The sequence below is a fragment of the Aulonocara sp. 'chitande type north' Nkhata Bay genome, linkage group LG2 (genome assembly GCF_057382095.1).
Source record: "Aulonocara sp. 'chitande type north' Nkhata Bay isolate Kocher_YH1m ecotype deep benthic linkage group LG2, A_spYH_male_GT1.1, whole genome shotgun sequence".
Classification (NCBI taxonomy): Eukaryota; Metazoa; Chordata; class Actinopteri; order Cichliformes; family Cichlidae; genus Aulonocara; species Aulonocara sp. 'chitande type north' Nkhata Bay.
The window spans coordinates 27,012,532-27,037,434 of record NC_141345.1 but is presented as its reverse complement, the minus strand read 5'-3'; the positions used below and the strand labels follow the sequence as shown (position 1 = coordinate 27,037,434).

Below are 24,903 nucleotides of genomic sequence, written 5' to 3'. Positions count from 1 at the left end.
GGTTTCCAGCTAGTGAGCTGTGTTTTGTGGTTTCCAGCTAGTGAGCTTTGTTTTCCGGTTTCCAGCTAGTGAGCTTTGTTTTCCGGTTTCCAGCTAGTGAGCTTTGTTTTCCGGTTTCCAGCTAGTGAGCTGTGTTTTCCGGTTTCCAGCTAGTGAGCTGTGTTTTCCGGTTTCCAGCTAGTGAGCTGTGTTTTCCGGTTTCCAGCTAGTGAGCTGTGTTTTCCTTTAGTTGAATTACTTCAATAAAACTGTTTTATTTAACTGTTTCGCCTCCTTGACTCCTTTTTCTGACCCGGTTACTTTTGTTACTTCCCCTTTAACGCCTAGACACCCCCCCAGGGGAACGTAACAAAAAAATCCTTAACAGGTCAAGTTATATATTAACATAGGACCCCTTATTTGATAGCAGTTTTACAATTCTTGCATCCATGGAACTTGAGTTTTTGGAAAGTTTCTACTTGAATGTCTTTGCAGGATGTCAGAATAGCCTCGCAGAGCTGCTGTTTGGATGTGAACTGCCTCCCACCCTCATATTTTTTTTGTTTGAGCAGCCAATTATGCAGAGGTGTTACTTGTAGCATAAGATGGTGCATTGTCTTGCATGAAGATGGTTTTGTTGCAGAAGGCACAGTTCTTCTCTTTCTACCATGGAAGAGAGTGGTCAGTCAGAAACTCCAACACGTCCTTGCTGACGTTGCAACCAACCATCCACCACTGCATCCATCTGGATCATCCAGGGTTGCAATGCACTCATCAGTGAACAGGACTGTTTGAAAATTAGTCTTTTTGTAGTTCTGGGCTCAGTGCAGCCATTTCTGCTTGTGAGCATTGGTTAGCAGTGGCCAAATATAAGGTTTATGGACAATTGCAAGTCTCTGGAGGATACTACACCTTGATGTTCGCAGGGCTCCAGCGGCACCAGCAGCTTCAAATATGTGTTTGCTGCTTTGTAATGGCCTTTTAGCAGCTGCTCTCTTAATCTGATGTATTTGTCTGGCTGAAACCTTCCTTATTGTGCCTTTATCTGCACGAACCCATGTGTGCTCTGACTCACCCACATTATGGTGATCACGCTTAAGTTTTGTGAAATATCTAAGGTTTTCGTTATGTGTCCAAGGCATTCAACTATTTCATGCTTTTCAGCAACAGAGAGATCATTTTTCCTTCCTATATTGCTTGAAAATCGTGGTGTGCTTAATAATGTGGAACATTCTTCTTTAGTAGTTTTTCCTTCATTTGGGCTCACCAGGCAAACTAATGATCATAGGTGTCCGAGAATGATTTCAATCAACCAAAGAGCCCTGAGACACAATTCCATCCATGGGTTTAATTGAAAATCAACTTATTTAATTTTTATGACACTTAAACACAATTTGCATAATAATTTGGAACGTGGTGTATTCACAATGTGTAATTTAATAAATGGCAGTAGGGGAAAAATAAGATGAAAGTTTGATAACATTATACAACTATATCTTCCTAAGAGTAAAAGTTGCTCTCACAGGTTCAGATAGAGGATAAAAGTAATCGATTAGTTAAAAAAACAAAAACAAACAACAAATAACATATACAGACAAAAAAACCACCGCAAGCACGATGCAGAAATATCTATTGTGTTGATGAACATACATCATATGAGCTTGCAAAACTACAATAAATTGAACACACACAAATAACATATCACACTAAATCTATGAGTATGAAAGCATGAAATTTATCATGTTGAAATCAAGCATATTTTAGCCACTACCAGAGAAAGACAGCTACACCTCTAGGAAACACTTTAGAGGAAAGAAGAAAATGTTAGAATTAATAAACCAGTTTTCGCTCCAAGCATTTAAAGAAACAAATTTGTGATGATAAAGTAGAAGAAAACTGAATTGTTGATTTTCATCTGGCACAAGATTAAAACATGACTTGCTTATTGCGAAGGGGACATACCTCTGAGCACCCGTCCAGGTCTCCAAAGACATCAGCAAAATCTGATGGACTTTTCTTCAGAGTCTGGTCAGCAGGCAGCGTGTTGTCATTGTATGATGTCACAAACTTAAAGTCACTGGTTCTAGATCCTGTGGTCAGGTACGCATCATAATTGTAAGCACTGCGTAAAGTTCCTGTGCCATCAACATCTGCGTAATTAGGAGGGAGATAACCGCTGGGGATGGCAACTGCTCCATCAAATAACAGTCTGGGCTTTCTCCTGCGACAAAACCTCAAACCCAGGATGATGATGATAAAAGTCAGGAAAAAGGTGGACACAGAAACCAGCGCGATGATCAGATAAGAGGTCAGTTTGGAATTGCTCTCATTATAAGACAGATCCTTCAGTTCTGGTACCTCAGCCAAGTTATCAGAAATAAGTAAATACATGGAACAGGTGGCAGACAGAGAGGGCTGTCCGTTATCTTTCACTGCCACTACAAGGTTCTGTTTCATGCTGTCAGATTCAGAAATGTCCCGCTGTGTCCTGATCTCTCCGCTGTGGACACCAATAGTAAAAAGTCCCGGATCAGTGGATTTGACTATTTGATAGGACAGCCAAGCGTTCTGTCCGGAGTCTGCGTCCACCGCGATCACTTTGGACACCAAAGAGCCTCCGTGTGCAGCTTTGGGGACCAGTTCGGTCATGAAGGAGTTGCCCTCTGGGGAGGGGTACAGGATCTGAGGAGAGTTGTCATTCACATCTGAGATGAACACACTCACGGTCACGTTGCTGCTTAGAGGAGGAGAGCCGTTGTCTCTGGCCATCACGTGGACTTTAAAACTCCTGAACTGTTCGTAATCAAACGACCTCACAGCATGGATCACACCCGTGTCTCCGTTCACAGACAGATACGAGGACACCGGGGCACCGTTCACCTCACCAGCTAACAGAGAATAAACCACTGTACCGTTCTGTCTCCAGTCGGGGTCTCGAGCACTAACGGAACATAAAGTGGAGCCCGGTTTGTTATTCTCACTCACATATGCGCTGTACGACTGCTCCTCAAACACAGGTGGGTTGTCGTTGATGTCAGCTACAGATAACTGAACAGTTTTAGAAGAGGACAGAGGTGGAGAGCCCTCGTCAGTGGCAGTGATTGTAATGTTGTAATTGGACACTAGTTCACGGTCCAGCTGTCCTGTCGTGACCAGAGAATAATAGTTTTTAATAGAAGGAACCAACTTAAAGGGAACACCCTGCTGGATGGAGCAGCGGACCTGTCCATTAGTTTCGGAGTCTCTGTCCTGCACGTTAATGATGCCCACCTCTGTACCAGGTGGGGTGTTCTCTGGTATCGGATTGGTCAGTGATTTCAGATTAACTACAGGGGCGTTGTCATTCACATCAGTGATAGAAATCATTACTTTAGCGTAGGATAACAGGCCTAGCCCATCTTTTGCTTTAACGCGTATTTCAAATGATGTAGTAGTTTCATAGTCAACAACACCAATTACTCTTATGTCACCTACTTTACGATCAATGCTAAATATCTTCTTCACTTCTTCAGTAACATGTCCAAAGTCATACGTCACATCTCCATTAACTCCCTCATCTGCATCACTTGCGCTTACTGTAATCACTACAGTGTCTAAATGAGAGTTTTCAGGCAGGCTGGCTTTATAAACGGCTTGGCTGAACACTGGGGCGTTATCATTAGCATCCAACACAGTGACGTGTATTACTAATGTACCTGATCTCTGAGGAGATCCACCATCCAAAGCTGTGAGAATTAAATTCATTTCCTGTTGTTTTTCACGATCAAGCTCTTTTTCAAGAACGAGCTCTATTGTGTTTCCATTTACAGACAAAATAAAATTTTCATTCTTTTTAAGGTTGTACTGCTGCACTGAATTTTGCCCCACATCCGCATCGTGTGCTTCTTCTATCACAAAACGAGCTCCTCTCACAGCGGATTCTCGAATTTCTATATTAATCCGTTCTTCATTGAATTGTGGTGCGTTGTCATTGATATCTTGAATGTGAAGGCTGATACGATGAAGCTCGAGCGGATTCTCGAGCACAAGCTCGTGTTTTAGGATGCACGAAGCCTTTTCTCCACAAAGCCCCTCGCGGTCAATCCTGTCTGCAGCAATCAGCTCTCCGTTACTCTTGTTTATGTCACAGTAACGTTTGTCGGTTCCGTCGGCGTCGATGCGGGCTCTCCTGCTGGACAGCGCGCCCGTTTCCATCCCGAGGTCTTTGGCTATATTTCCAATAACGGATCCTCGTTTCATTTCCTCTGGGAAAGAATAGCTCATGTCTCCATGAGCAACATGCAGCTGAAGGAGGAAACAAATGTTCCAAGCCTGAAACACGATAAAATTCAATTCCATCTTCAATGATACGCCTCTAATATGTTAAAGCAATAACGCAGCAAAGATAGCACACAACTATGACAGAAATAGGAACTGCAATTCAGCGCGTCTCGGGCTAAACCTAGAGCAGGCAGCGGGCGTGCAAGACAGAAAGTCCACAAAGAAAAGAGGAATTCAGTCTTTTAGAGCTGGTGTATAGCGACACCGTGAGTTCAAAAATGACACTGACCCAGGCTTATCCAAGTTAAATGCCTAAATGCACTCAATAGATGCTGCAAGATCGGAGTGTTTTATTTTAATACTGTGGAGGTATGTAATAACGACAGAAGACGTTTAGTGACTATATTATTACGTAATGGCATATGGCATAAATCTATGTCTGTAGGGCCTAGAAATACTAATATCACTATATGTTTACGACTGAACAACAAACTGTGGGTTCCCCCTCTTTGTAGCCTTTCGGAAATCAGCCTAATTGTGTATTAACAAAAAATTAATGTTGCTGGTTCCAACGTAATGACACGCATTGAGTTTACCTATTTAAATTATGACCAAGGTTAACGTTGTTAATGTCCCATAGGACACAAAGCACAGAAAAAATAAAATAAAATTGGAAATGACATGAAAAATCAAGACAGAAAGATTAAAAAACCCATATTATCCAAGTTCAGTATACTAACATCAAACTGAATTTTTATGACTGCTTAAAAAAACCTATTTAAAAAAAAAGTACATTGAAAAGGAAACTGGCTGATGCACCTGTTTCTTTTCTTCTCAGACAAAAGAAAATTAATGTTTTTTTGTTTGTTTGTTTTAAATAACTGAATCAAGACTGAGGATGCAGTCTGAAATTTAGTATCCTTTCATAATAAACTAGTTTTGTGTTAGCAACTAAGCAATTATTCAGTAAATTTTTCTGTTGGAAGTCAGATTTCTTTCAGTTGTATCCCAGCTACTATTGCATGCATTAAGGTGAAATTTATGTGGATTTTACTGAGTCATCTGGACTTTTTAAAATAAACTAACAAATTCCCTGCAGCCTTTGCTAATCTCATAAATGTGATGTTACTTCAAATTTACATTAGGCCAGAATTTACTTATTAGTACTGTGATTTTGAGGTAATATCAGAACTGAGTAAAAGTGTCACAAGTCAGACTGAAATTCTAAAACAAAGTGGGCATTTAACTGCACTGAATTGTTGCTAGGCTGAATGTTTTTCTAGAACAGTTAACTACACTCAAAACCACTTTGAACTAGATGTTAACAAGTTGCATATGAAGCCTGATCACTAAACTGACCGTATCATCAGAAGCTTATTACACTCAGCTGAGAGACAGAAAAGAAACTTCATCAGATGCAGAATTGCTAAGTAAAACACAAGCATACAGTCAGAGAGAGAGAGAGAGCAAGTGCAAGACAAGGATACACAGTTTGGGTCTGTTTCAAACATAAATATATTTTGTATTGGGCAACTGGCAAAAGTCCTATTTTTAAGTTAATTTAAGTGTGATATTTCTTTCAGAAAAAGAAGAGTGTGTAAGTATCACAATAGGAGAGAAAATGATAATGCAATACAGTACAATATGAGTGAGAATAATATAAACTCTGTGGGAGTGCCTACTCTGGGGTAGGACACCTGTGATGAACCAACTTCACGCTGACAAAGGAGAAATATTAAGCCACTCTCAAGAGAAATGTTAATAACTATTTTTGTCAACACCAAAGCTTTGAAAGACCACTAAAAGACCAACTTTTCCTAACAAAAAAGAAGGTGTATGCATCCATCTTTTGGACCATGCTGTATATAACAATGTGCTACACAAACAAAACAAAACATAATTCTCAGGATTATGGTTCTATAAAATAAGTAAATAGAATGATTATTAACTGTGTCCTCTATGAGAAATAATATACTTTTGTAAACATGGCCAATGATAATATTTTCTATTCAACAATGATCAAGGACTATTGAGGAGAATGTATTAACAATTTTAGCAGTATAGTGAGGCTGATTACTTACACTGAGTTGCATTGTATGGTGTTACTAAGCCTATTAATCACTAGTTTATATTGTTATTAGAGAAGCCTTTCTTTCTGTCAAGTCTTCGGACCTGTTGCATTTGTTTTTTTCCTAAACATGTGATTCTAATCTTTATTCTTCTAAGTGATTGTCTTTATCATTTTACTGCTCAAACTGAAAACAATATGAAAACATGTCAAACTTTAAAAAGTGACTGTCAACTTGTCAACTTTTATGTAGGCCAAAGGTATTAAAATAATAAATTCCATCATCTATATGAGAAAAAAACTTATATAGAACTTAATGTTTCAACCACATAACCTTAAAGTCTCTAATTAGATAAAAAATAATACCTGTGGAAGTCCAAACACACTTGATCAGTAAAAAACTGCTGGACTACCAGGAAAATGAATACCAAGACAGAAGTCAAGCCTATAGATATAATGCAATATGATGAAATTTTATCTCAAGGTAGGTTTTGTGGGAAGAAGGAGTTGGACCAAAAATGCTAAAAACCAGCTTTATGGCTGTGCTTCGACCAAAACACCAAAATAAAGCAAAACATGAAAATGTTAACTGAAAATGTTACTCTTCTACAAAATTGTACCACAGGGAAGGACACATCTGTGAGGGAGAATGCAACAAAGAAAGACAGAGACAATATGAAACACACAGGCTAAATAACAATGAAAGTAGAACCAAAATAAAGGATTGTAGTTTTTTGTACATTAACACTGTTATTGTTAGGAAAGAAAGTTGGCTTATTTAAATATCCATCAACAAAAACTTAAAACAAGTGAGAGAAGAAAAATAATGAAAATAGGACAAAGGGTATCCTCCTACCTCAGGAGTCCTATCACTATCTCCAAACACATCAGCAAAGTCTGATGGACTTTTCTTCAGAGTCTGGTCAGCAGGCAGCGTGTTGTCATTGTATGATGTCACAAACTTAAAGTCACTGGTTCTAGAACCTGTGGTCAGGTACGCATCATAATTGTAAGCGCTGCGTAAAGTTCCTGTGCCATCAACATCTGCGTAATTAGGAGGGAGATAACCGCTGGGGATGGCGACTGCTCCGTCAAATAACAGTCTGGGCTTTCTCCTGCGACAAAACCTCAAACCCAGGATGATGATGATAAAAGTCAGGAAAAAGGTGGACACAGAAACCAGCGCGATGATCAGATAAGAGGTCAGTTTGGAATTGCTCTCATTATAAGACAGATCTTTCAGTTCTGGCACCTCAGCCAAGTTATCAGAAATAAGTAAATACATGGAACAGGTGGCAGACAGAGAGGGCTGTCCGTTATCTTTCACTGCCACTACAAGGTTCTGTTTCATGCTGTCAGATTCAGAAATGTCCCGCAGTGTCCTGATCTCTCCGCTGTGGACACCAATAGTAAAAAGTCCCGGATCAGTGGATTTGACTATTTGATAGGACAGCCAGGCGTTCTGTCCGGAGTCCGCGTCCACCGCGATCACTTTGGACACCAGAGAGCCTCCGTGTGCAGCTTTGGGGACCAGCTCGGTCATGAAGGAATTGCCCTCTGGGGAGGGGTACAGGATCTGAGGAGAGTTGTCATTCACATCTGAGATGAACACACTCACGGTCACGTTGCTGCTGAGGGGAGGAGAACCATTGTCTCTGGCCACCACGTGGACTTTAAAACTCCTAAACTGTTCATAATCAAACGACCTCACAGCGTGGATCACACCCGTGTCTCCGTTCACAGACAGATAGGAGGACACCGGGGCACCGTTCACCTCACCAGCTAACAGAGAATAAACCACTGTACCGTTCTGTCTCCAGTCGGGGTCTCGAGCACTAACGGAACATAAAGTGGAGCCAGGTTTGTTATTCTCACTCACATATGCGCTGTACGACTGCTCATCAAACACAGGTGGGTTGTCGTTGATGTCAGCTACAGATAACTGAACACTTTTAGTCGACGACAGAGGTGGAGAGCCCTCGTCAGTGGCAGTGATTGTAATGTTGTAATCGGACACTAGTTCGCGGTCCAGTTGTCCAGTGGTCACCAGAGAATAATAGTTTTTAATAGAAGGAACCAACTTAAAGGGAACCCCCTGCTGGATGGAGCAGCGGACCTGTCGGTTATTCTCAGAGTCTCTGTCCTGCACGTTAATGATGCCCACCTCTGTACCACGTGGCACGTTCTCAGGTATGGGGTTAGATAGTGATTTCAGATTTATAACTGGTGCATTATCATTTACATCCGTAATCTCAATTAACAGAGTAGCATATGATGCTAATCCCAAACCATCTTTCGCAGTAATCTGGATTTCATACGACGATTCCTTTTCATAATCAATTGCTCCAGCCACTCTCACTGCTCCTGTTTTAGGGTCCAAAGAAAAATCTTGTCTTTCTTCAGAGACATGGTCAAACCCATAATTAACTTCACCATTTACACCTTCATCTGCATCTGTGGCGCTAACTGTGAGAACAACAGTATCCAGAGGGGAGTTTTCGTGGAGACTAGCTTTATAGACATTCTGACTAAACACCGGGACATTATCATTAGCATCCAGTACAGTGACGTGTATGACCACAGTGCCTGATCTCTGTGGAGAGCCTCCATCGAAGGCGGTAAGTAACAGCACAATCTCTTTTTTGTCTTCCCTGTCTAGTTCTTTGTCTAAGACTAGTTCGCCATATTTTCTCCCACCACCTTTGGATTTAACGTTTAATCTGAAGTGATCATTTTGCTGAAGTGAATAACCCTGAACAGCATTTTCTCCGATGTCTGCATCGTGAGCTTCATCTAGGGGAAAGCCTGTACCTTTGACTGCCAGTTCGTGTATTTCAAAGTTGAGGGACTCCTCCTTAAACTGAGGCGAGTTATCGTTGATGTCTTGAACGCGAATATGAATGCGGTGCAATTCCAAAGGATTTTCCAGCACTAGCTCCTGTTTCAGAACACACGACGCCTTTTTCGCACAAAGCCCCTCTCGGTCGATCCTTTCTTGTACAATTAACTCGCCAGTATTGAGATTTACGCTGCAGTACTTGACACCACTATCCTCTGTATCTATACGAGCTTTTCGAGCGGACAGTCTGCCCAAATCGAGTCCCAGATCCTTAGCGATATTTCCAATTATAGATCCACGTGTCATCTCCTCCGGGATAGAGTAGCTCATGTCTCCGATGACAAAGCGGAGAGAAAGAAAAATAAAAGCAAGGCCGCAGTGCAGCGCAAATATGGTGTATCCCATTGTTACCATCAGAAATGGCACATGAGAGGTAAACATAAAGTCAAGACAGTAAAAATGCCCAAAGAATCTTTAAAGTCACTGTGAAACTGGAGTCATACGCGAGGAGATATTTTCCAACTGCGTTACAAAAGGAGAACCGGGCTTTGAATTCGCTGAGACAGAAGGGTGGAGAATGATCAGGTCTTCACGTTTACTGGCGCACACTGACACCATGAGTATTTACTGAGGTATGGCAACGTGAAGTTTTTTTTTAATTTAATATGTAATAAATTTTGATATTCTGTAGAGCCATTCACTGTGAACGGGCGAGTAAAAAATATATAGATAGTTGCTTTGCTATTTTATTATTACTTTTAATGGCTGAAAATATAGGTAGTTATAAAATATATAATGAAATTAGGTAATGATCCAGCTGCAATGGAAACTAAAAAAAAAAGGTAAAATAACCGTTTCTCTGTTTCCAGACAGCTTTGACGAGTCAAAAGAATGATCCTAGACACAGACTCTGCACTATGATTTAAGTTGAAAGGGGAGAGAGCTTTTTCTCTCTCGTTTTTTTTTCTTTTTTGTTGTTATTCCTGTTAGTTTCTCTTTTATCAAAATTCTAAGTTCTTCGTGATGTTTTATGTGCAAAAACGTAGCGTTACTTTTTGATGACTTGCTGTGAAATCGTTTTGTATTTCTGAAGAGTCCTGGGATTCTCATTGTAATAGATAGAGAGGGTCAAAAAAAGGCTCAAATGTATTCGTCCAATTAACTGAGGGTGAACAAACGGTGATCCACACAGTGCGCTTTCAGAAGGATTAGTAACCATTTTAAAATTGATACAACGAATAGATAACGAAAAAAAAAACGACAAAGTGACTATGAACACTGCTGCAAGAATTTTGAAAGACCGTTGAAGGGTTCGATTTCTATCAACGCTGAGAACTTAACGTAAAGGATTCATAAGAACAATTATGACTGAAAGAAGATTTCTTTAAATGAAATATGTAAAATTTTAAAATGTAAGACATTTAGAACAAAGAGTAATAGAATGTGCGCTCTTTATCACGTTCATTTAGAACATGAGCAATAGAGACATGTCCATACCTTCTTCTTTTCAGTAACAATTAAAGAAAAATGAAAAAAGAATGACATTTTTAATGGCCAACACAAACGTAAAAGGAACAGCTTCATTATCAATTAGACATCCTTATTTATGCGAAAACTATTATCACACCTAAATACTAAAAATATTGTATTTAGGTGTGCTATAACGGTGGCAGTGTTTCTAAAACAAAGAAAGAAAGAAAGGTAAAGAGAAGAAGAAAGCACAAAACAAAAAACTATCTTTAGAAGAGCATTAAAATGTCAAGCCGAGTTCAGGACCAAGGACAGACAAGAATGATGTAAATAAGAAGGTGTTTATACTACTACACAAACCAGAAACAACGCAACTTTGGACAAACCAAATCGGTGGTCTCTCAAATTTCGAAAACATGCATTAGGAAAAAAAAAAGAAGAGAAAAGTGGACTTAAAACTCACACAAAACGATTCCAGGAACAGCGCAAAAACGCAGTTCAGAACCAAGGACAGAGAAAAAAAATAATGAAATTGCAAGATGCTTACGTTACTAATGAACAAAAGCAACAAGGTAAATCAAATGAGGTTGCAGAATCATTCAAGTTTATTTTTGGGACGACGAAAAGATTTTTTTGGTGACAATGAAATGATCCTACCTCAGGAGAACCATCGCTGTCCCCAAACACATCAACAAAGTCTGATGGACTTTTCTTCAGAGTCTGGTCAGCAGGCAGCGTGTTGTCATTGTATGATGTCATAAACTTAAAGTCACTGGTTCTAGAACCTGTGGTCAGGTACGCATCATAATTGTAAGCACTGCGTAAAGTTCCTGTGCCATCAACATCTGCGTAATTAGGAGGGAGATAACCGCTGGGGATGGCAACTGCTCCATCAAATAACAGTCTGGGCTTTCTCCTGCGACAAAACCTCAAACCCAGGATGATGATGATAAAAGTCAGGAAAAAGGTGGACACAGACACCAGCGCGATGATTAGATAAGAGGTCAGTTTGGAATTGCTCTCATTATAAGACAGATCCTTCAGTTCTGGCACCTCAGCCAAGTTATCAGAAATAAGTAAATACATGGAACAGGTGGCAGACAGAGAGGGCTGTCCGTTATCTTTCACTGCCACTACAAGGTTCTGTTTCATGCTGTCAGATTCAGAAATGTCCCGCTGTGTCCTGATCTCTCCGCTGTGGACACCAATAGTAAAAAGTCCCGGATCAGTGGATTTGACTATATGATAGGACAGCCAGGCGTTCTGTCCGGAGTCCGCGTCCACCGTGATCACTTTGGACACCAGAGAGCCTCCGTGTGCAGCTTTGGGGACCAGCTCGGTCATGAAGGAATTGCCCTCCGGGGAGGGGTACAGGATCTGAGGAGAGTTGTCATTCATATCTGAGATGAACACACTCACGGTCACGTTGCTGCTGAGAGGAGGAGAACCGTTGTCTCTGGCCATCACGTGGACTTTAAAACTCCTGAACTGTTCATAATCAAACGACCTCACAGCGTGGATCACACCCGTGTCTCCGTTCACAGACAGATAGGAGGACACCGGGGCACCGTTCACCTCACCAGCTAACAGAGAATAAACCACTGTACCGTTCTGTCTCCAGTCGGGGTCTCGAGCACTAACGGAACATAAAGTGGAGCCCGGTTTGTTATTCTCACTCACATATGCGCTGTACGACTGTTCCTCAAACACAGGTGGGTTGTCGTTGATATCAGCTACAGATAACTGAACACTGTTAGAGGAGGACAGAGGTGGAGAGCCCTCGTCAGTGGCAGTGATTGTAATGTTGTAATTGGACACTAGTTCACGGTCCAGTTGTCCCGTGGTCACCAGAGAATAATAGTTTTTAATAGAAGGAACCAACTTAAAGGGGACACCCTGCTGGATGGAGCAGCGGACCTGTCGGTTATTCTCAGAGTCTCTGTCCTGCACGTTAATGATGCCCACCTCTGTACCAGGTGACGCGTTCTCTGGTATCGGGTTAGACATTGATTTAAGATGTATTACTGGTGCATTGTCGTTAACGTCAGTGACTTCAATATTTAATGTTGAATATGAAACTAACCCTAATCCATCTTTAGCGCTTATCTGCATTTCATATGATGATACTTTCTCGTAATCAATTGCTCCAGCCACTCTCACTTCTCCAGTTTTGGGGTTTAATGAAAACACATCGCTGTTTTCATCTGAAACATGATCAAATCCATAAGTAATTTCGCTATTTAAACCTTCATCTGGATCAGTGGCACTCACTGTGATTACTAATGTTTCCAGAGGAGAGTTTTCAGACAGACTTGCTTCATAGACATTCTGACCAAACACTGGTACATTATCATTAGCATCCAGTACAGTGACGTGTATGACAACAGTGCCCGATCTCTGTGGAGAGCCTCCATCGAAGGCGGTAAGTAACAGCACAATCTCTTTTTTGTCCTCCCTGTCCAGTTCTTTCTCTAAGACTAGTTCACAGTATTTACGACCACTCGCCTTTGTGTTCACATTTAGTTTGAAATGATCATTCTGCTGAAGTGAATAGCCCTGCACAGCATTTTCTCCGATGTCAGCGTCGTGAGCTTCGCCGACAAGAAAACGTTCGCCTTTATCCGCTGACTCCCGTATTTCAATCTTAAGTGATTCCTCTTTAAACTGTGGTGAGTTATCGTTGATATCTTGAACGTGGATATGAATGCGGTGCAGTTCTAGAGGATTTTCCAGCACTAGCTCCTGTTTCAGAACACACGACGCTTTTTTAGCACAAAGCCCCTCTCGGTCGATCCTTTCTTGTACAATTAACTCGCCAGTATTGAGATTTACGCTGCAATACTTTACACCGCTATCCTCTGTATCTATACGAGCCTTTCGAACGGACAGTCTCCCGAAATCAAGTCCCAGATCCTTAGCGATATTTCCAATTATAGATCCACGTTTTATCTCCTCTGACACAGAATAGCTCACGTCTCCACTAACGGTCCCGAAGGCAATAGACATAAAAGCAAGGCCGCAGTGCAGCGCGAATACGCTGTATCCCATTGTTACTGCGGGGAAAAAAACAAATTTTGCTAGCAGTTTTGCAAGTAAGATCTACAATGACCAGTATCCTTCCATACGCGAAACATTCACCAAACCTTTTCCGAAAAATAACTCCAACTACAGATCCGAGGTTGAAAGTCATAGACAGTGAAGGGTGGGGTATTATTGCAGTCTCTCATTTGCTGGCACACACTGACCCCATGGGTATTTCTCTAGGTATAACAACACAACAGTATGATTTAATTTCAAACAGAGACATGTTCAGAGAAAATTGCCAGTCGAATCTACAAAAACGTTGTGAGAACAAAGAGATAAATTAAGTTTGCCAGATAATTATATACAACTGCTATACAGGGTAGGTCAACACCAAACTAAACCATGTTTCCTTCAAGAGCTTCATGTTTTCAAATTAATTTTATATTTCAAGTCATTCCACAAAAAACTATAAGCTGGAGCATTTAAATTATAAATATTGTATGAAGTGCCAAACCTATATTCCATGATGTCATGACTCTCTCTCACTAATGAAACTATGATCGTTATTTTCATTCTTAGCGCACTTTCCTGTTTTACATTTCCACCTTCCTGTTTAAAAATGTATTAAGTAAAACTGAGAAAAAGCTGTATTGAATACATTCATGTATAGCCTGTAACAGTTACATTATTTAAAAAAAACAACACTTTTCTCGTTTTAGAGGTGGAAAATGTCAAAAATAAAACGTAAGCATTTTCCTTTTAAAGTAAACTTCCTGAATTATTCTGTTTTTTAGATTGTAAATTCTGACTTTATATTTTCACCACTGCAGTTTTTACTCTGCTAAAACACTGCAGTTAAAGACAAATTTCTTTTAAATAATTACTGTTCAGCGAACATTTTAAGAGTGTGGAATCTGTGGAAACATCGGTAATACATTTGTGTGGGGAAAAAGTATTTTCTCTGATTGCTTAAATCTGTCCTGATGAATAAAATGTTTAAGCTGTTGCGGATTTTTCTGACAGCAGACTGTGTTTGTAAGATGAAGGTTTACATGTGGTGAAACTACGAACCGATTTAATGCTGATGCTAGACATAATTAAAGACAGACTGATCAATAATCTTTATCAAGTCTAAGCAAAGAGACCATACCATTTCATTAAACGCGGGGATACAGCAAATGCCTCACATAAGATGTTTAGTTTAACCAAAAATTACAGTGCATTTGTGAAATTCATATGCCGGCTGGAAGTTTCTTCATTTAAGGTACCGGCTGGCTGTCAGTGAAATTTGAGGTCGTAACATGTTATTTAACACCATAAAAAAACTTTCAAGTTCTGTAAGACAAAACTTTTGGTTGAAACGTTCATTTATAGAGCGCAAAGGGCATGATATATGTGGGGAGGGTCTTTCTGGTATTTCAAATATCGCGTAACATACATAGGAACGACATGCGCGAAGAAAATAAATAATTAGGAAATCATCATGAAATGTACAACTGGCACCTATTAAAAGAAACAGACTCACTGGAGGGAGGCAATTTCTTTAACAAAATCACAGATAAACGAAGCCAAACTACACCGAAGCAAACAAAGACATTCAGTCTTCTTGTTGAAGGTGCACAAAGACTTATGTATAACAATCAGCTATGCTCAATGTCTACTAATATCAAACAAACAAACCACAAACTTCAGCAGCATGGATAGAGTAAGAGAGACGCAAAAGACATTCTCTAGTCAAACTTAAACTGTATGGCAGCAGAAATTAATTTTAAAATAACATAAACACCATGAATTTCTTCCGCGTGAACACTATCGAATAAGTGAACAAAAAGTCTGAAATGTGTAAGAAAATCGGAAACCTTGAGTCAGCAAAGCGAATTTTCAACGAACAGTCCTCGAACGTCTCAAAGTAAACACCAAAATAAAACCTGAATGGCAAATAACAAGATTGAGAGAAGCGTGGCTGTCTCATTGGAACTAATGTGAAGGGAATAATTATGCATCATACCTCAGTGGCAGTATCGCAGTCCCCGAATACATCAGCAAAGTCTGATGGACTTTTCTTCAGAGTCTGGTCAGCAGGCAGCGTGTTGTCATTGTATGATGTCACAAACTTAAAATCACTGGTTCTTGAACCTGTGGTTAGGTACGCGTCATAATTGTAAGTGCTGCGTAAAGTTCCTGTGCCATCAACATCTGCGTAATTAGGAGGGAGATAACCGCTGGGGATGGCAACTGCTCCATCAAACAACAGTCTGGGCTTTCTCCTGCGACAAAACCTCAAACCCAGAATGATGATGATGAAAGTCAGAAAAAACGTGGACACAGACACCAGCGCGATGATCAGATAAGAGGTCAGTTTGGAATTGCTCTCATTATAAGACAGATCCTTCAGTTCTGGCACCTCAGCCAAGTTATCAGAAATAAGTAAATACATGGAACAGGTGGCAGACAGAGAGGGCTGTCCGTTATCTTTCACTGCCACTACAAGGTTCTGTTTCATGCGGTCAGATTCAGAAATGTCCCGCTGTGTCCTGATCTCTCCGCTGTGGACACCAATAGTAAAAAGTCCCGGATCAGTGGATTTGACTATATGATAGGACAACCAAGCGTTCTGTCCGGAGTCCGCGTCCACCGCGATCACTTTGGACACCAGAGAGCCTCCGTGTGCAGCTTTGGGGACCAGCTCGGTCATGAAGGAATTGCCCTCCGGGGAGGGGTACAGGATCTGAGGAGAGTTGTCATTCACATCTGAGATGAACACACTCACGGTCACGTTGCTGCTTAGAGGAGGAGAACCGTTGTCTCTGGCCATCACGTGGACTTTAAAACTCCTGAACTGTTCGTAATCAAACGACCTCACAGCGTGGATCACACCCGTGTCTCCGTTCACAGACAGATAAGAGGACACCGGGGCACCGTTCACCTCACCAGCTAACAGAGAATAAACCACTGTACCGTTCTGTCTCCAGTCGGGGTCTCGAGCACTAACGGAACATAACGTGGAGCCCGGTTTGTTATTCTCACTCACATATGCGCTGTACGACTGTTCCTCAAACACAGGTGGGTTGTCGTTGATGTCAGCTACAGATAACTGAACACTTTTAGTCGACGACAGAGGTGGGGAGCCCTCGTCAGTGGCAGTGATTGTAATGTTGTAATCGGACACTAATTCGCGGTCCAGTTGTCCTGTGGTCACCAGAGAATAATAGTTTTTAATAGAAGGAACCAACTTAAAGGGGACACCCTGCTGGATGGAGCAGCGGACCTGTCGGTTATTCTCAGAGTCTCTGTCCTGCACGTTAATGATGCCCACCTCTGTACCAGGTGGGGCGTTCTCAGGTATGGGGTTAGACAATGATTTCAGATTTATAAATGGTGCATTGTCGTTCTCATCAGTTATATCAATAATAACTTTTGCTTCTGAAGACAGGCCATAACCGTCTTTTGCTTCAACAGGCAATTCGTATTTCGACCCCTCTTCATAATCGATATCACCTGTAACAAGAATTTCTCCAGTTTTGGGATCAAGTGAAAAAAGCTTTTCTAATTTATCAGAAGGTCGACTAAATTCATAAGTAACCTCTCCATTAACTCCCTCATCTGCATCTGATGCGTTTACTCTGATAACTGGAGTTTTCAGTGGTGAGTTTTCCGGTATACTGGCTCTATATACGGCCTCTGTGAACACGGGGGCGTTATCATTAGCATCAAGAACAATTACGTGTATGACCACTGTCCCTGATTTCCGAGGGGAGCCACCATCCATGGCTGTGAGCAGTAATTTCATTTCCTGCTTCTCTTCTCGGTCTAACTCCGTATCTAAAACCAGCTCACCGTATTTACTGCCAGAACTTGTCGTCTGAATGCTGAACACAAAGTGAGCGTTTTCTTGTAAAATGTAGCTTTGAACGGAATTTTGACCTACATCTGCGTCATGTGCTCTATTAATGCGATACCTGGCTCCTTTGTCCGCTGATTCTGTAATTTCCAGCTTTATAATATCTTTCGGAAAGATTGGCGCATTGTCGTTTATGTCCTGCACCTGCAGGGACAACCGGTGCAGCTCCAACGGATTCTCTAACAGCAAGTCGAATTTGAGAACACACGAAGGCCTTTCTCCACAGTGCTCCTCTCGGTCTATTCTCTCCGCAACGAATAAATCTCCGCTTCTCTGGTTTATTCCACAATACTGTCTTTCGCTTCCTTCCAAGTCAACACGAGGTTTTCGAGCAGACAGTCGACCAAGATCCAGCCCGAGATCTTTAGCGATATTTCCAATAACAGATCCGCGTTTCAGCTCCTCTTGTACGGAATAGCTCAGATCTCCGTTTGCGTATTGCGCCATAACAAAGAGAAACACAAAACTGAGGCTTTGACAAAGACTTCGGCTCTGCATCATCCTGAGAAAGCACTAAACAGTTTAAAACACGCTATTTGAACCCTTAAGAAATACGTCCCTAGATCAGTATATGAGCCTTTCAAGCAACTGTCGATGCTGTTGATGACTAGATAAAGCAGTGTGCTCGTTCTGATGGGTGGTGTGCAACATGGGTTCAACACTAAGTCCATAGCTGGTGTATAGTGACACCGTGAGTGCAAAGGATATATAATAATATCAGAAAGTATTTTTAAATGCCTTTTCTGTTGTTGTTTTTGTTTTTGTTGTTGTTTTTGTTGTTGGTGTTTTTTTTTTTTTTTGACAAAGTGGTTGTTCAAAAGTAAACTTTAATAAAATCGTAAGAAAGTGTAATAATGCGCTATTTTTTATTTTTCTTTGTTATTTATTTATTTATTTTGTGCTATATGTTTAATTCAACGGCGATGCTCATATCATGTGTTACAAGGTTTTGAAAATAATGTCTCTCTAAGGTGGTCCTTCTAAAGAATGCGATAATCATAGAAAACTTTGACGTGCGATACAACATTTTCAGCAGATCATTTCCTCTAGTTTTAATGTAAGGCATTTCAAAATCACATCGAAGTCAAAAAGTCTCCAACCTTCTTTAACACTTTCTCTCTCTATGTCTTGCAACAATTTTTCTTTCCCTTTCTCCCCCCCAAAAAAGTTCCAATAAATTTCCAATGACAAGTTTAAAAAAAATGTTTAACCGATATCACCGAAGGCCACGACTATGACCTAACAGATAATTAAAATGAGTGATAAATTTCAAACTGACCTAAACGAGGGCTATTTTGGTGTTTATGTTTCACTCCGTATAAAACGGTAAAGGAGATGTTTACATTATGATTCCTGAGGGATCTTAAATAGTAACAGACAATTATAAACATTCAGAAAAGCGCGGTTAACGGCGTAGAAAACAAAATAGACATGTAATACTTCAGTTACAGATGCTTAAACACTAGGCCGCCGATAACCATTTTACTTTAGTCACTCCAATGATATGATCTGTTTTCCTAATAATAAAAGGTAATTTATTTAAAAGACAAACTGCAACACAATAAATGAGGCACATATGTGTTGGTGAAAATAACTTCACTGTAATCTAAAGTGTTTTCAAAATGGAAAACAAATCTAAAAATCCAGAAAGTTTTTCCTGAATATTAATACCACGCGCAGCCAGTTCAGTTTGTTCAGCAACAAGGTCAGAGACAGGATGAAGAAGCGGATATAGTGCTCAAAAGTTTAAACCAGAGAAAACGCAATAAGCTAAACAGTTTTACTGAAGAGAATTAAAATAATAAAGTATATAATTAATTAGTAATGAACTATCACATCACGCACATTTAGAACACGTGAAAGACACAGTGAAGCGTGCCCAAACTGCTAACGGAACTTACCCAAGGAATTTTTGTTTACTCTGGCATGTGATATGTTACTTAAAATAAATATTTTAAAAAGCGCAAGAAAAATAGATTGATTGTGTTCATAAAAGTACTTTCTGCATCGCTGCAAGACTGTGAGGAAGACAGAAAATGAATGTAAAACGCCTGTTCCTACCTCTGGTGAAGGATTGCAGTCGCCGAATACATCACCAAAGTCTGATGGACTTTTCTTCAGAGTCTCTTCAGCAGGCAGCGTGTTGTCATTGTACGATGTCACAAACTTAAAGTCACTGGTTCTAGAACCTGTGGTCAGGTACGCGTCATAATTATAAGTGCTGCGTAAAGTTCCTGTGCCATCAACATCTGCGTAATTAGGAGGGAGATAACCGCTGGGGATGGCAACTGCTCCATCAAACAACAGTCTGGGCTTTCTCCTGCGACAAAACCTCAAACCCAGGATGATGATGATAAAAGTCAGAAAAAACGTGGACACAGACACCAGTGCGATGATCAGATAAGAGGTCAGTTTGGAATTGCTCTCATTATAAGACAGATCCTTCAGTTCTGGCACCTCAGCCAAGTTATCAGAAATAAGTAAATACATGGAACAGGTGGCAGACAGAGAGGGCTGTCCGTTATCTTTCACTGCCACTACAAGGTTCTGTTTCATGCTGTCAGATTCAGAAATGTCCCGCTGTGTCCTGATCTCTCCGCTGTGGACACCAATGGTAAAAAGTCCCGGATCTGTGGATTTGACTATATGATAGGACAGCCAGGCGTTCTGTCCGGAGTCCGCGTCCACCGCGATCACTTTGGACACCAGAGAGCCTCCGTGTGCAGCTTTGGGGACCAGCTCGGTCATGAAGGAGTTGCCCTTCGGGGAGGGGTACAGGATCTGAGGAGAGTTGTCATTCATATCTGAGATGAACACACTCACGGTCACGTTGCTGCTGAGAGGAGGAGAACCGTTGTCTCTGGCCATCACGTGGACTTTGAAATTCCTGAACTGTTCATAATCAAACGACCTCACAGCGTGGATCACACCCGTGTCTCCGTTCACAGACAGATAGGAGGACACCGGGGCACCGTTCACCTCACTAGCTAACAGAGAATAAACCACTGTACCGTTCTGTCTCCAGTCGGGGTCTCGAGCACTAATGGAACATAAAGTGGAGCCAGGTTTGTTATTCTCACTCACATATGCGCTGTACGACTGTTCCTCAAACACAGGTGGGTTGTCGTTGATGTCAGCTACAGATAACTGAACACATTTAGAAGAGGACAGAGGTGGAGAGCCCTCGTCAGTGGCAGTGATTGTAATGTTGTAATCGGACACTAATTCGCGGTCTAGTTGCCCTGTGGTCACCAGAGAATAATAGTTTTTAATAGACGGAACCAACTTAAAGGGGACACCCTGCTGGATGGAGCAGCGGACCTGTCGGTTATTCTCAGAGTCTCTGTCCTGCATGTTAATGATGCCCACCTCTGTACCAGGTGGGGCGTTCTCAGGTATGGGGTTAGACAATGATTTCAGATTTATAAATGGTGCATTGTCGTTCACATCAGTAATATCAATAACAACTTTTGCTTCTGAAGAAAGGCCATAACCGTCTTTGACTTCAACAATTACTTCGTATTTCGACCCCTCTTCATAGTCGATTTCACCTGTAACAAGAATTTCTCCAGTTTTCGGATCAAGTGAAAAAAGCTTTTGTAATTTATCAGAAAGTCGACTAAATTCATATGTAACCTCTCCATTAACGCCCTCATCTGCATCTGATGCGTTTACTCTGATAACTGGGGTTTTCAGTGGTGAGTTTTCCGGTATACTGGCTCTATATACGGCCTCTGTGAACACGGGGGCGTTATCATTAGCATCAAGAACAATTACGTGTATGACCACTGTCCCTGATTTCCGAGGGGAGCCACCATCCATGGCTGTGAGCAGTAATTTCATTTCCTGCTTCTCTTCTCGGTCTAACTCCGTATCTAAAACCAGCTCACCGTATTTACTGCCAGAACTTGTCGTCTGAATGCTGAACACAAAGTGAGCGTTTTCTTGTAAAATGTAGCTTTGAACAGAATTTTGACCTACATCTGCATCTTGTGCTGCATTAATGCGATACCTGGCTCCTTTGTCCGCTGATTCTCTAATTTCCAGCTTTATAATATCTTTCGGAAAGATTGGCGCATTGTCGTTTATGTCCTGCACCTGCAGGGACAACCGGTGCAGCTCCAACGGATTCTCTAACAGCAAGTCGAATTTGAGAACACACGAAGGCCTTTCTCCACAGTGCTCCTCTCGGTCTATTCTCTCCGCAACGAATAAATCTCCGCTTCTCTGGTTTATTCCACAATACTGTCTTTCGCTTCCTTCCAAGTCAACACGAGGTTTTCGAGCAGATAGCCGACCCAGATCCAGCCCGAGATCTTTAGCGATATTTCCAATAACAGATCCGCGCTTCAGCTCCTCATGTGCAGAATAGCTCAGATCTCCGTGTGCGTATTGGATTATATCAAAGAGGGAAAAAAAGCAAAGGCTTTGACAAACACGCTGTCTGTGCGCCATCCTATGACAGCACTACAGAAGTTAAAACACGTTAATTTAAATCTTTAAAAACAAGTCACTGGATCAGTATATTTCTATTTTTTGTCGCTGGTATTGTAGACTGCAGAAAATAGAATGGTCGAACCCACTGATGGGTGGTGTGCAAAGTAGGTTGAAATCCTCCTGCTTTGCTGGTCTATAGTGACACCCTGAGCATAAATAGCACATAACAGTTTTGGAGAAAACGTTTTTGCTTGATCCGTGAAGATATCATTTCTCTTTTATACTTTAACAAAAACATTTCAACGCGGGTATTCAAACACAGCTGTATGAAGGCAGGATTCTGTAATTTTTTCTTCACTACTCTTTATGTGACTTTTTTTTCATTGATGTTTAAAGGCTCCATTAAATTGCATTATCTCTCATCCGAATCAAAACTTTGAAAACACACAAAATGCTTCGTATATTTTTCCACGCATCATTTACATTTTGGCTGCATTTTTAACATTTTGCCGTTGCTTGAAAGTCAGTCTTGGTTTTCCTGTTTAAGTCTCCCTAAATAGTCTGGATAACTTTTAGAATTTTGTCTTGAGACGCACAAAAACCCTGCCCTTAACTTATACGAAGACCATTAAAGAAACATTAGTTCACTAAAAATATGCAATGAATAATAACAGAAAATAACAAAGAACCAAACCAGTGCTTTCAGTGTTTCAGTAAAATATGTCAATACAAGCATTACCTCAGTTACCATGAGATTTAAGATAAAGGAGGGATATTACTACTTCTTTCATGAAGAAACAACTTCTATAAATATGTACAATTCGCTACCGATAGTCATGTATAACGTGAATTGTCACTATGTGACCACAAACATTTTTATCCGGTTACACTTGTGATTCTACTTTTCCTTATTTTTAATCATACTTAGGAATAGATGTGATGTCATAGCAAAATCTTGTTAGGAAAATGGAACACACGTCTCCATAAAAACAAATGAAACTGTTAAACTGTAGCCTAAAAATTAAAAAATAATTAAAAAAGTTATACATAAAACATAGCAGCATAGCAGCGCATTCCCCATGAAAATACGTCACAAGAGGAAACAAAAGGTTCAGCACCAAGGATAGCATGGACTAGGCCTGCTCAGCACCAAGGACAGAGACACAGAGTACCAGCTGCATGTCGGCTCCAAAGACACAGACAAGGGCAACTGATAAACTCATGGCAAAGTGGAAAAACAGCAATTCCAACCGCCTCTCTGCCTCTCGAACAGAAGAACAAGAAAAGTATTACAACTCTGACCCACGCTGGCTAACTTTAATTGAAACACAGATACTTTTGGCCAGTTAAATAAACAATAAAACAAGACACCATAGACTGTGTTTCAAAGCTCTTGAGTCAACATGCACCAACAGTATAAGTTCAACGACACCTGCCATTCATTAGACAGGTTTGTAGAATTGTTCTGTTGTCAGAAAACACATATTTTACAAAAGTTATTCTTTTATTTATTGTTGTGATGGAACTGTCTAAAATATACTAAATGTCCTGCAGGTGATCTAAGATGATATGTGATGACAGCAGAGGACATAGGCACGTGTGATAATCTGTTTAATACTGAAGGTGATAAGTAAGAACATTAGAGCATTTTTGGGATCTTTCCTCTAAGAAACCCTTAACAGCTTAACTGCCCAAGGGAATCTTTTGTTTGGCCTTTGAGCAAAATGAACAAAGAATGCCAAACCAAACTTTTCATTTAATACTATTCAATTTAATACTATCATACACATACTCAGAAACCTGTCACGTAAAGAGTTCACTTTTTTAACTCTTCTATTGAATACGTTATGATGGACAGACCGTAACTCTCAAGAACATAACACCACACCATGTAAGTGTTAAGAAAATCAAGGTACAAGTACAAGATTAAAAACTAACAAGAAAAAACACGATCATATCAAGAAACAGAGGATTAACATCAAGTGAAAGTATCTATCTTTTACTTGTACAGCGGTCTGTTTCTTATTTAAAAGCAAAGTTTAAGAACCACGTGCGAAAAAAACCTGCTCAGTATGAGTGTTTTATCAAAAACAAAAAAGAAAATATTCAATTTCCTTAATTGGCAGAAGTATCACAGCCTCCAAACGCTTTGAAATTAACCAATATTTACAAGCTGTACAGTTATTGAAAATAGGACATGCGATATCTTCCTACCTTAGGAGACATATCGCCATCTCCAAACACATCTGTAAAGTCTGATGGACTTTTCTTCAGAGTCTGGTCAGCAGGCAGCGTGTTGTCATTGTATGATGTCACAAACTTAAAGTCACTGGTTCTTGAACCTGTGGTTAGGTACGCGTCATAGTTGTAAGTGCTGCGTAAAGTTCCTGTGCCATCAACATCTGTGTAATTAGGAGGAAGATAACCACTGGGGATGGCAACTGCTCCATCAAACAACAGTCTGGGCTTTCTCCTGCGACAAAACCTCAAACCCAGGATGATGATGATAAAAGTCAGAAAAAACGTGGACACAGACACCAGCGCGATGATCAGATAAGAGGTCAGTTTGGAATTGCTCTCATTAAAAGACAGATCCTTCAGTTCTGGCACCTCAGCCAAGTTATCAGAAATAAGTAAATACATGGAACAGGTGGCAGACAGAGAGGGCTGTCCGTTATCTTTCACTGCCACTACAAGGTTCTGTTTCATGCTGTCAGATTCAGAAATGTCCCGCTGTGTCCTGATCTCTCCGCTGTGGACACCAATAGTAAAAAGTCCCGGATCAGTGGATTTGACTATATGATAGGACAACCAAGCGTTCTGTCCGGAGTCTGCGTCCACCGCGATCACTTTGGACACCAGAGAGCCTCCGTGTGCAGCTTTGGGGACCAGCTCGGTCATGAAGGAGTTGCCCTCCGGGGAGGG

General features: G+C 40.8%; 1 protein-coding gene across 16 annotated transcripts in view; it reads right to left on the bottom strand.

Moving 5' to 3' along the window:
* Nucleotides 1-24,903, bottom strand: part of LOC147338018 (protocadherin gamma-C5-like) — a 308,494-nt gene that overhangs the window by 224,938 nt on the left and 58,653 nt on the right. The window contains exon 1 of one of the 16 annotated variants that reach the window (XM_086314285.1): nt 7,164-9,686. The exons of 12 other annotated variants lie outside the window; for them this stretch is intronic. In XM_086314285.1, the coding sequence (XP_086170411.1) occupies nt 7,164-9,587 (2,424 nt within the window). In that variant the 5' untranslated portion in view covers nt 9,588-9,686. Of the gene's footprint in view, nt 1-1,941; nt 4,438-7,163; nt 9,687-24,903 lie in introns of those variants that run through there. 3 more of the 16 variants (XM_086314513.1, XM_086314504.1, XM_086314647.1) reach the window with 3 other exon arrangements.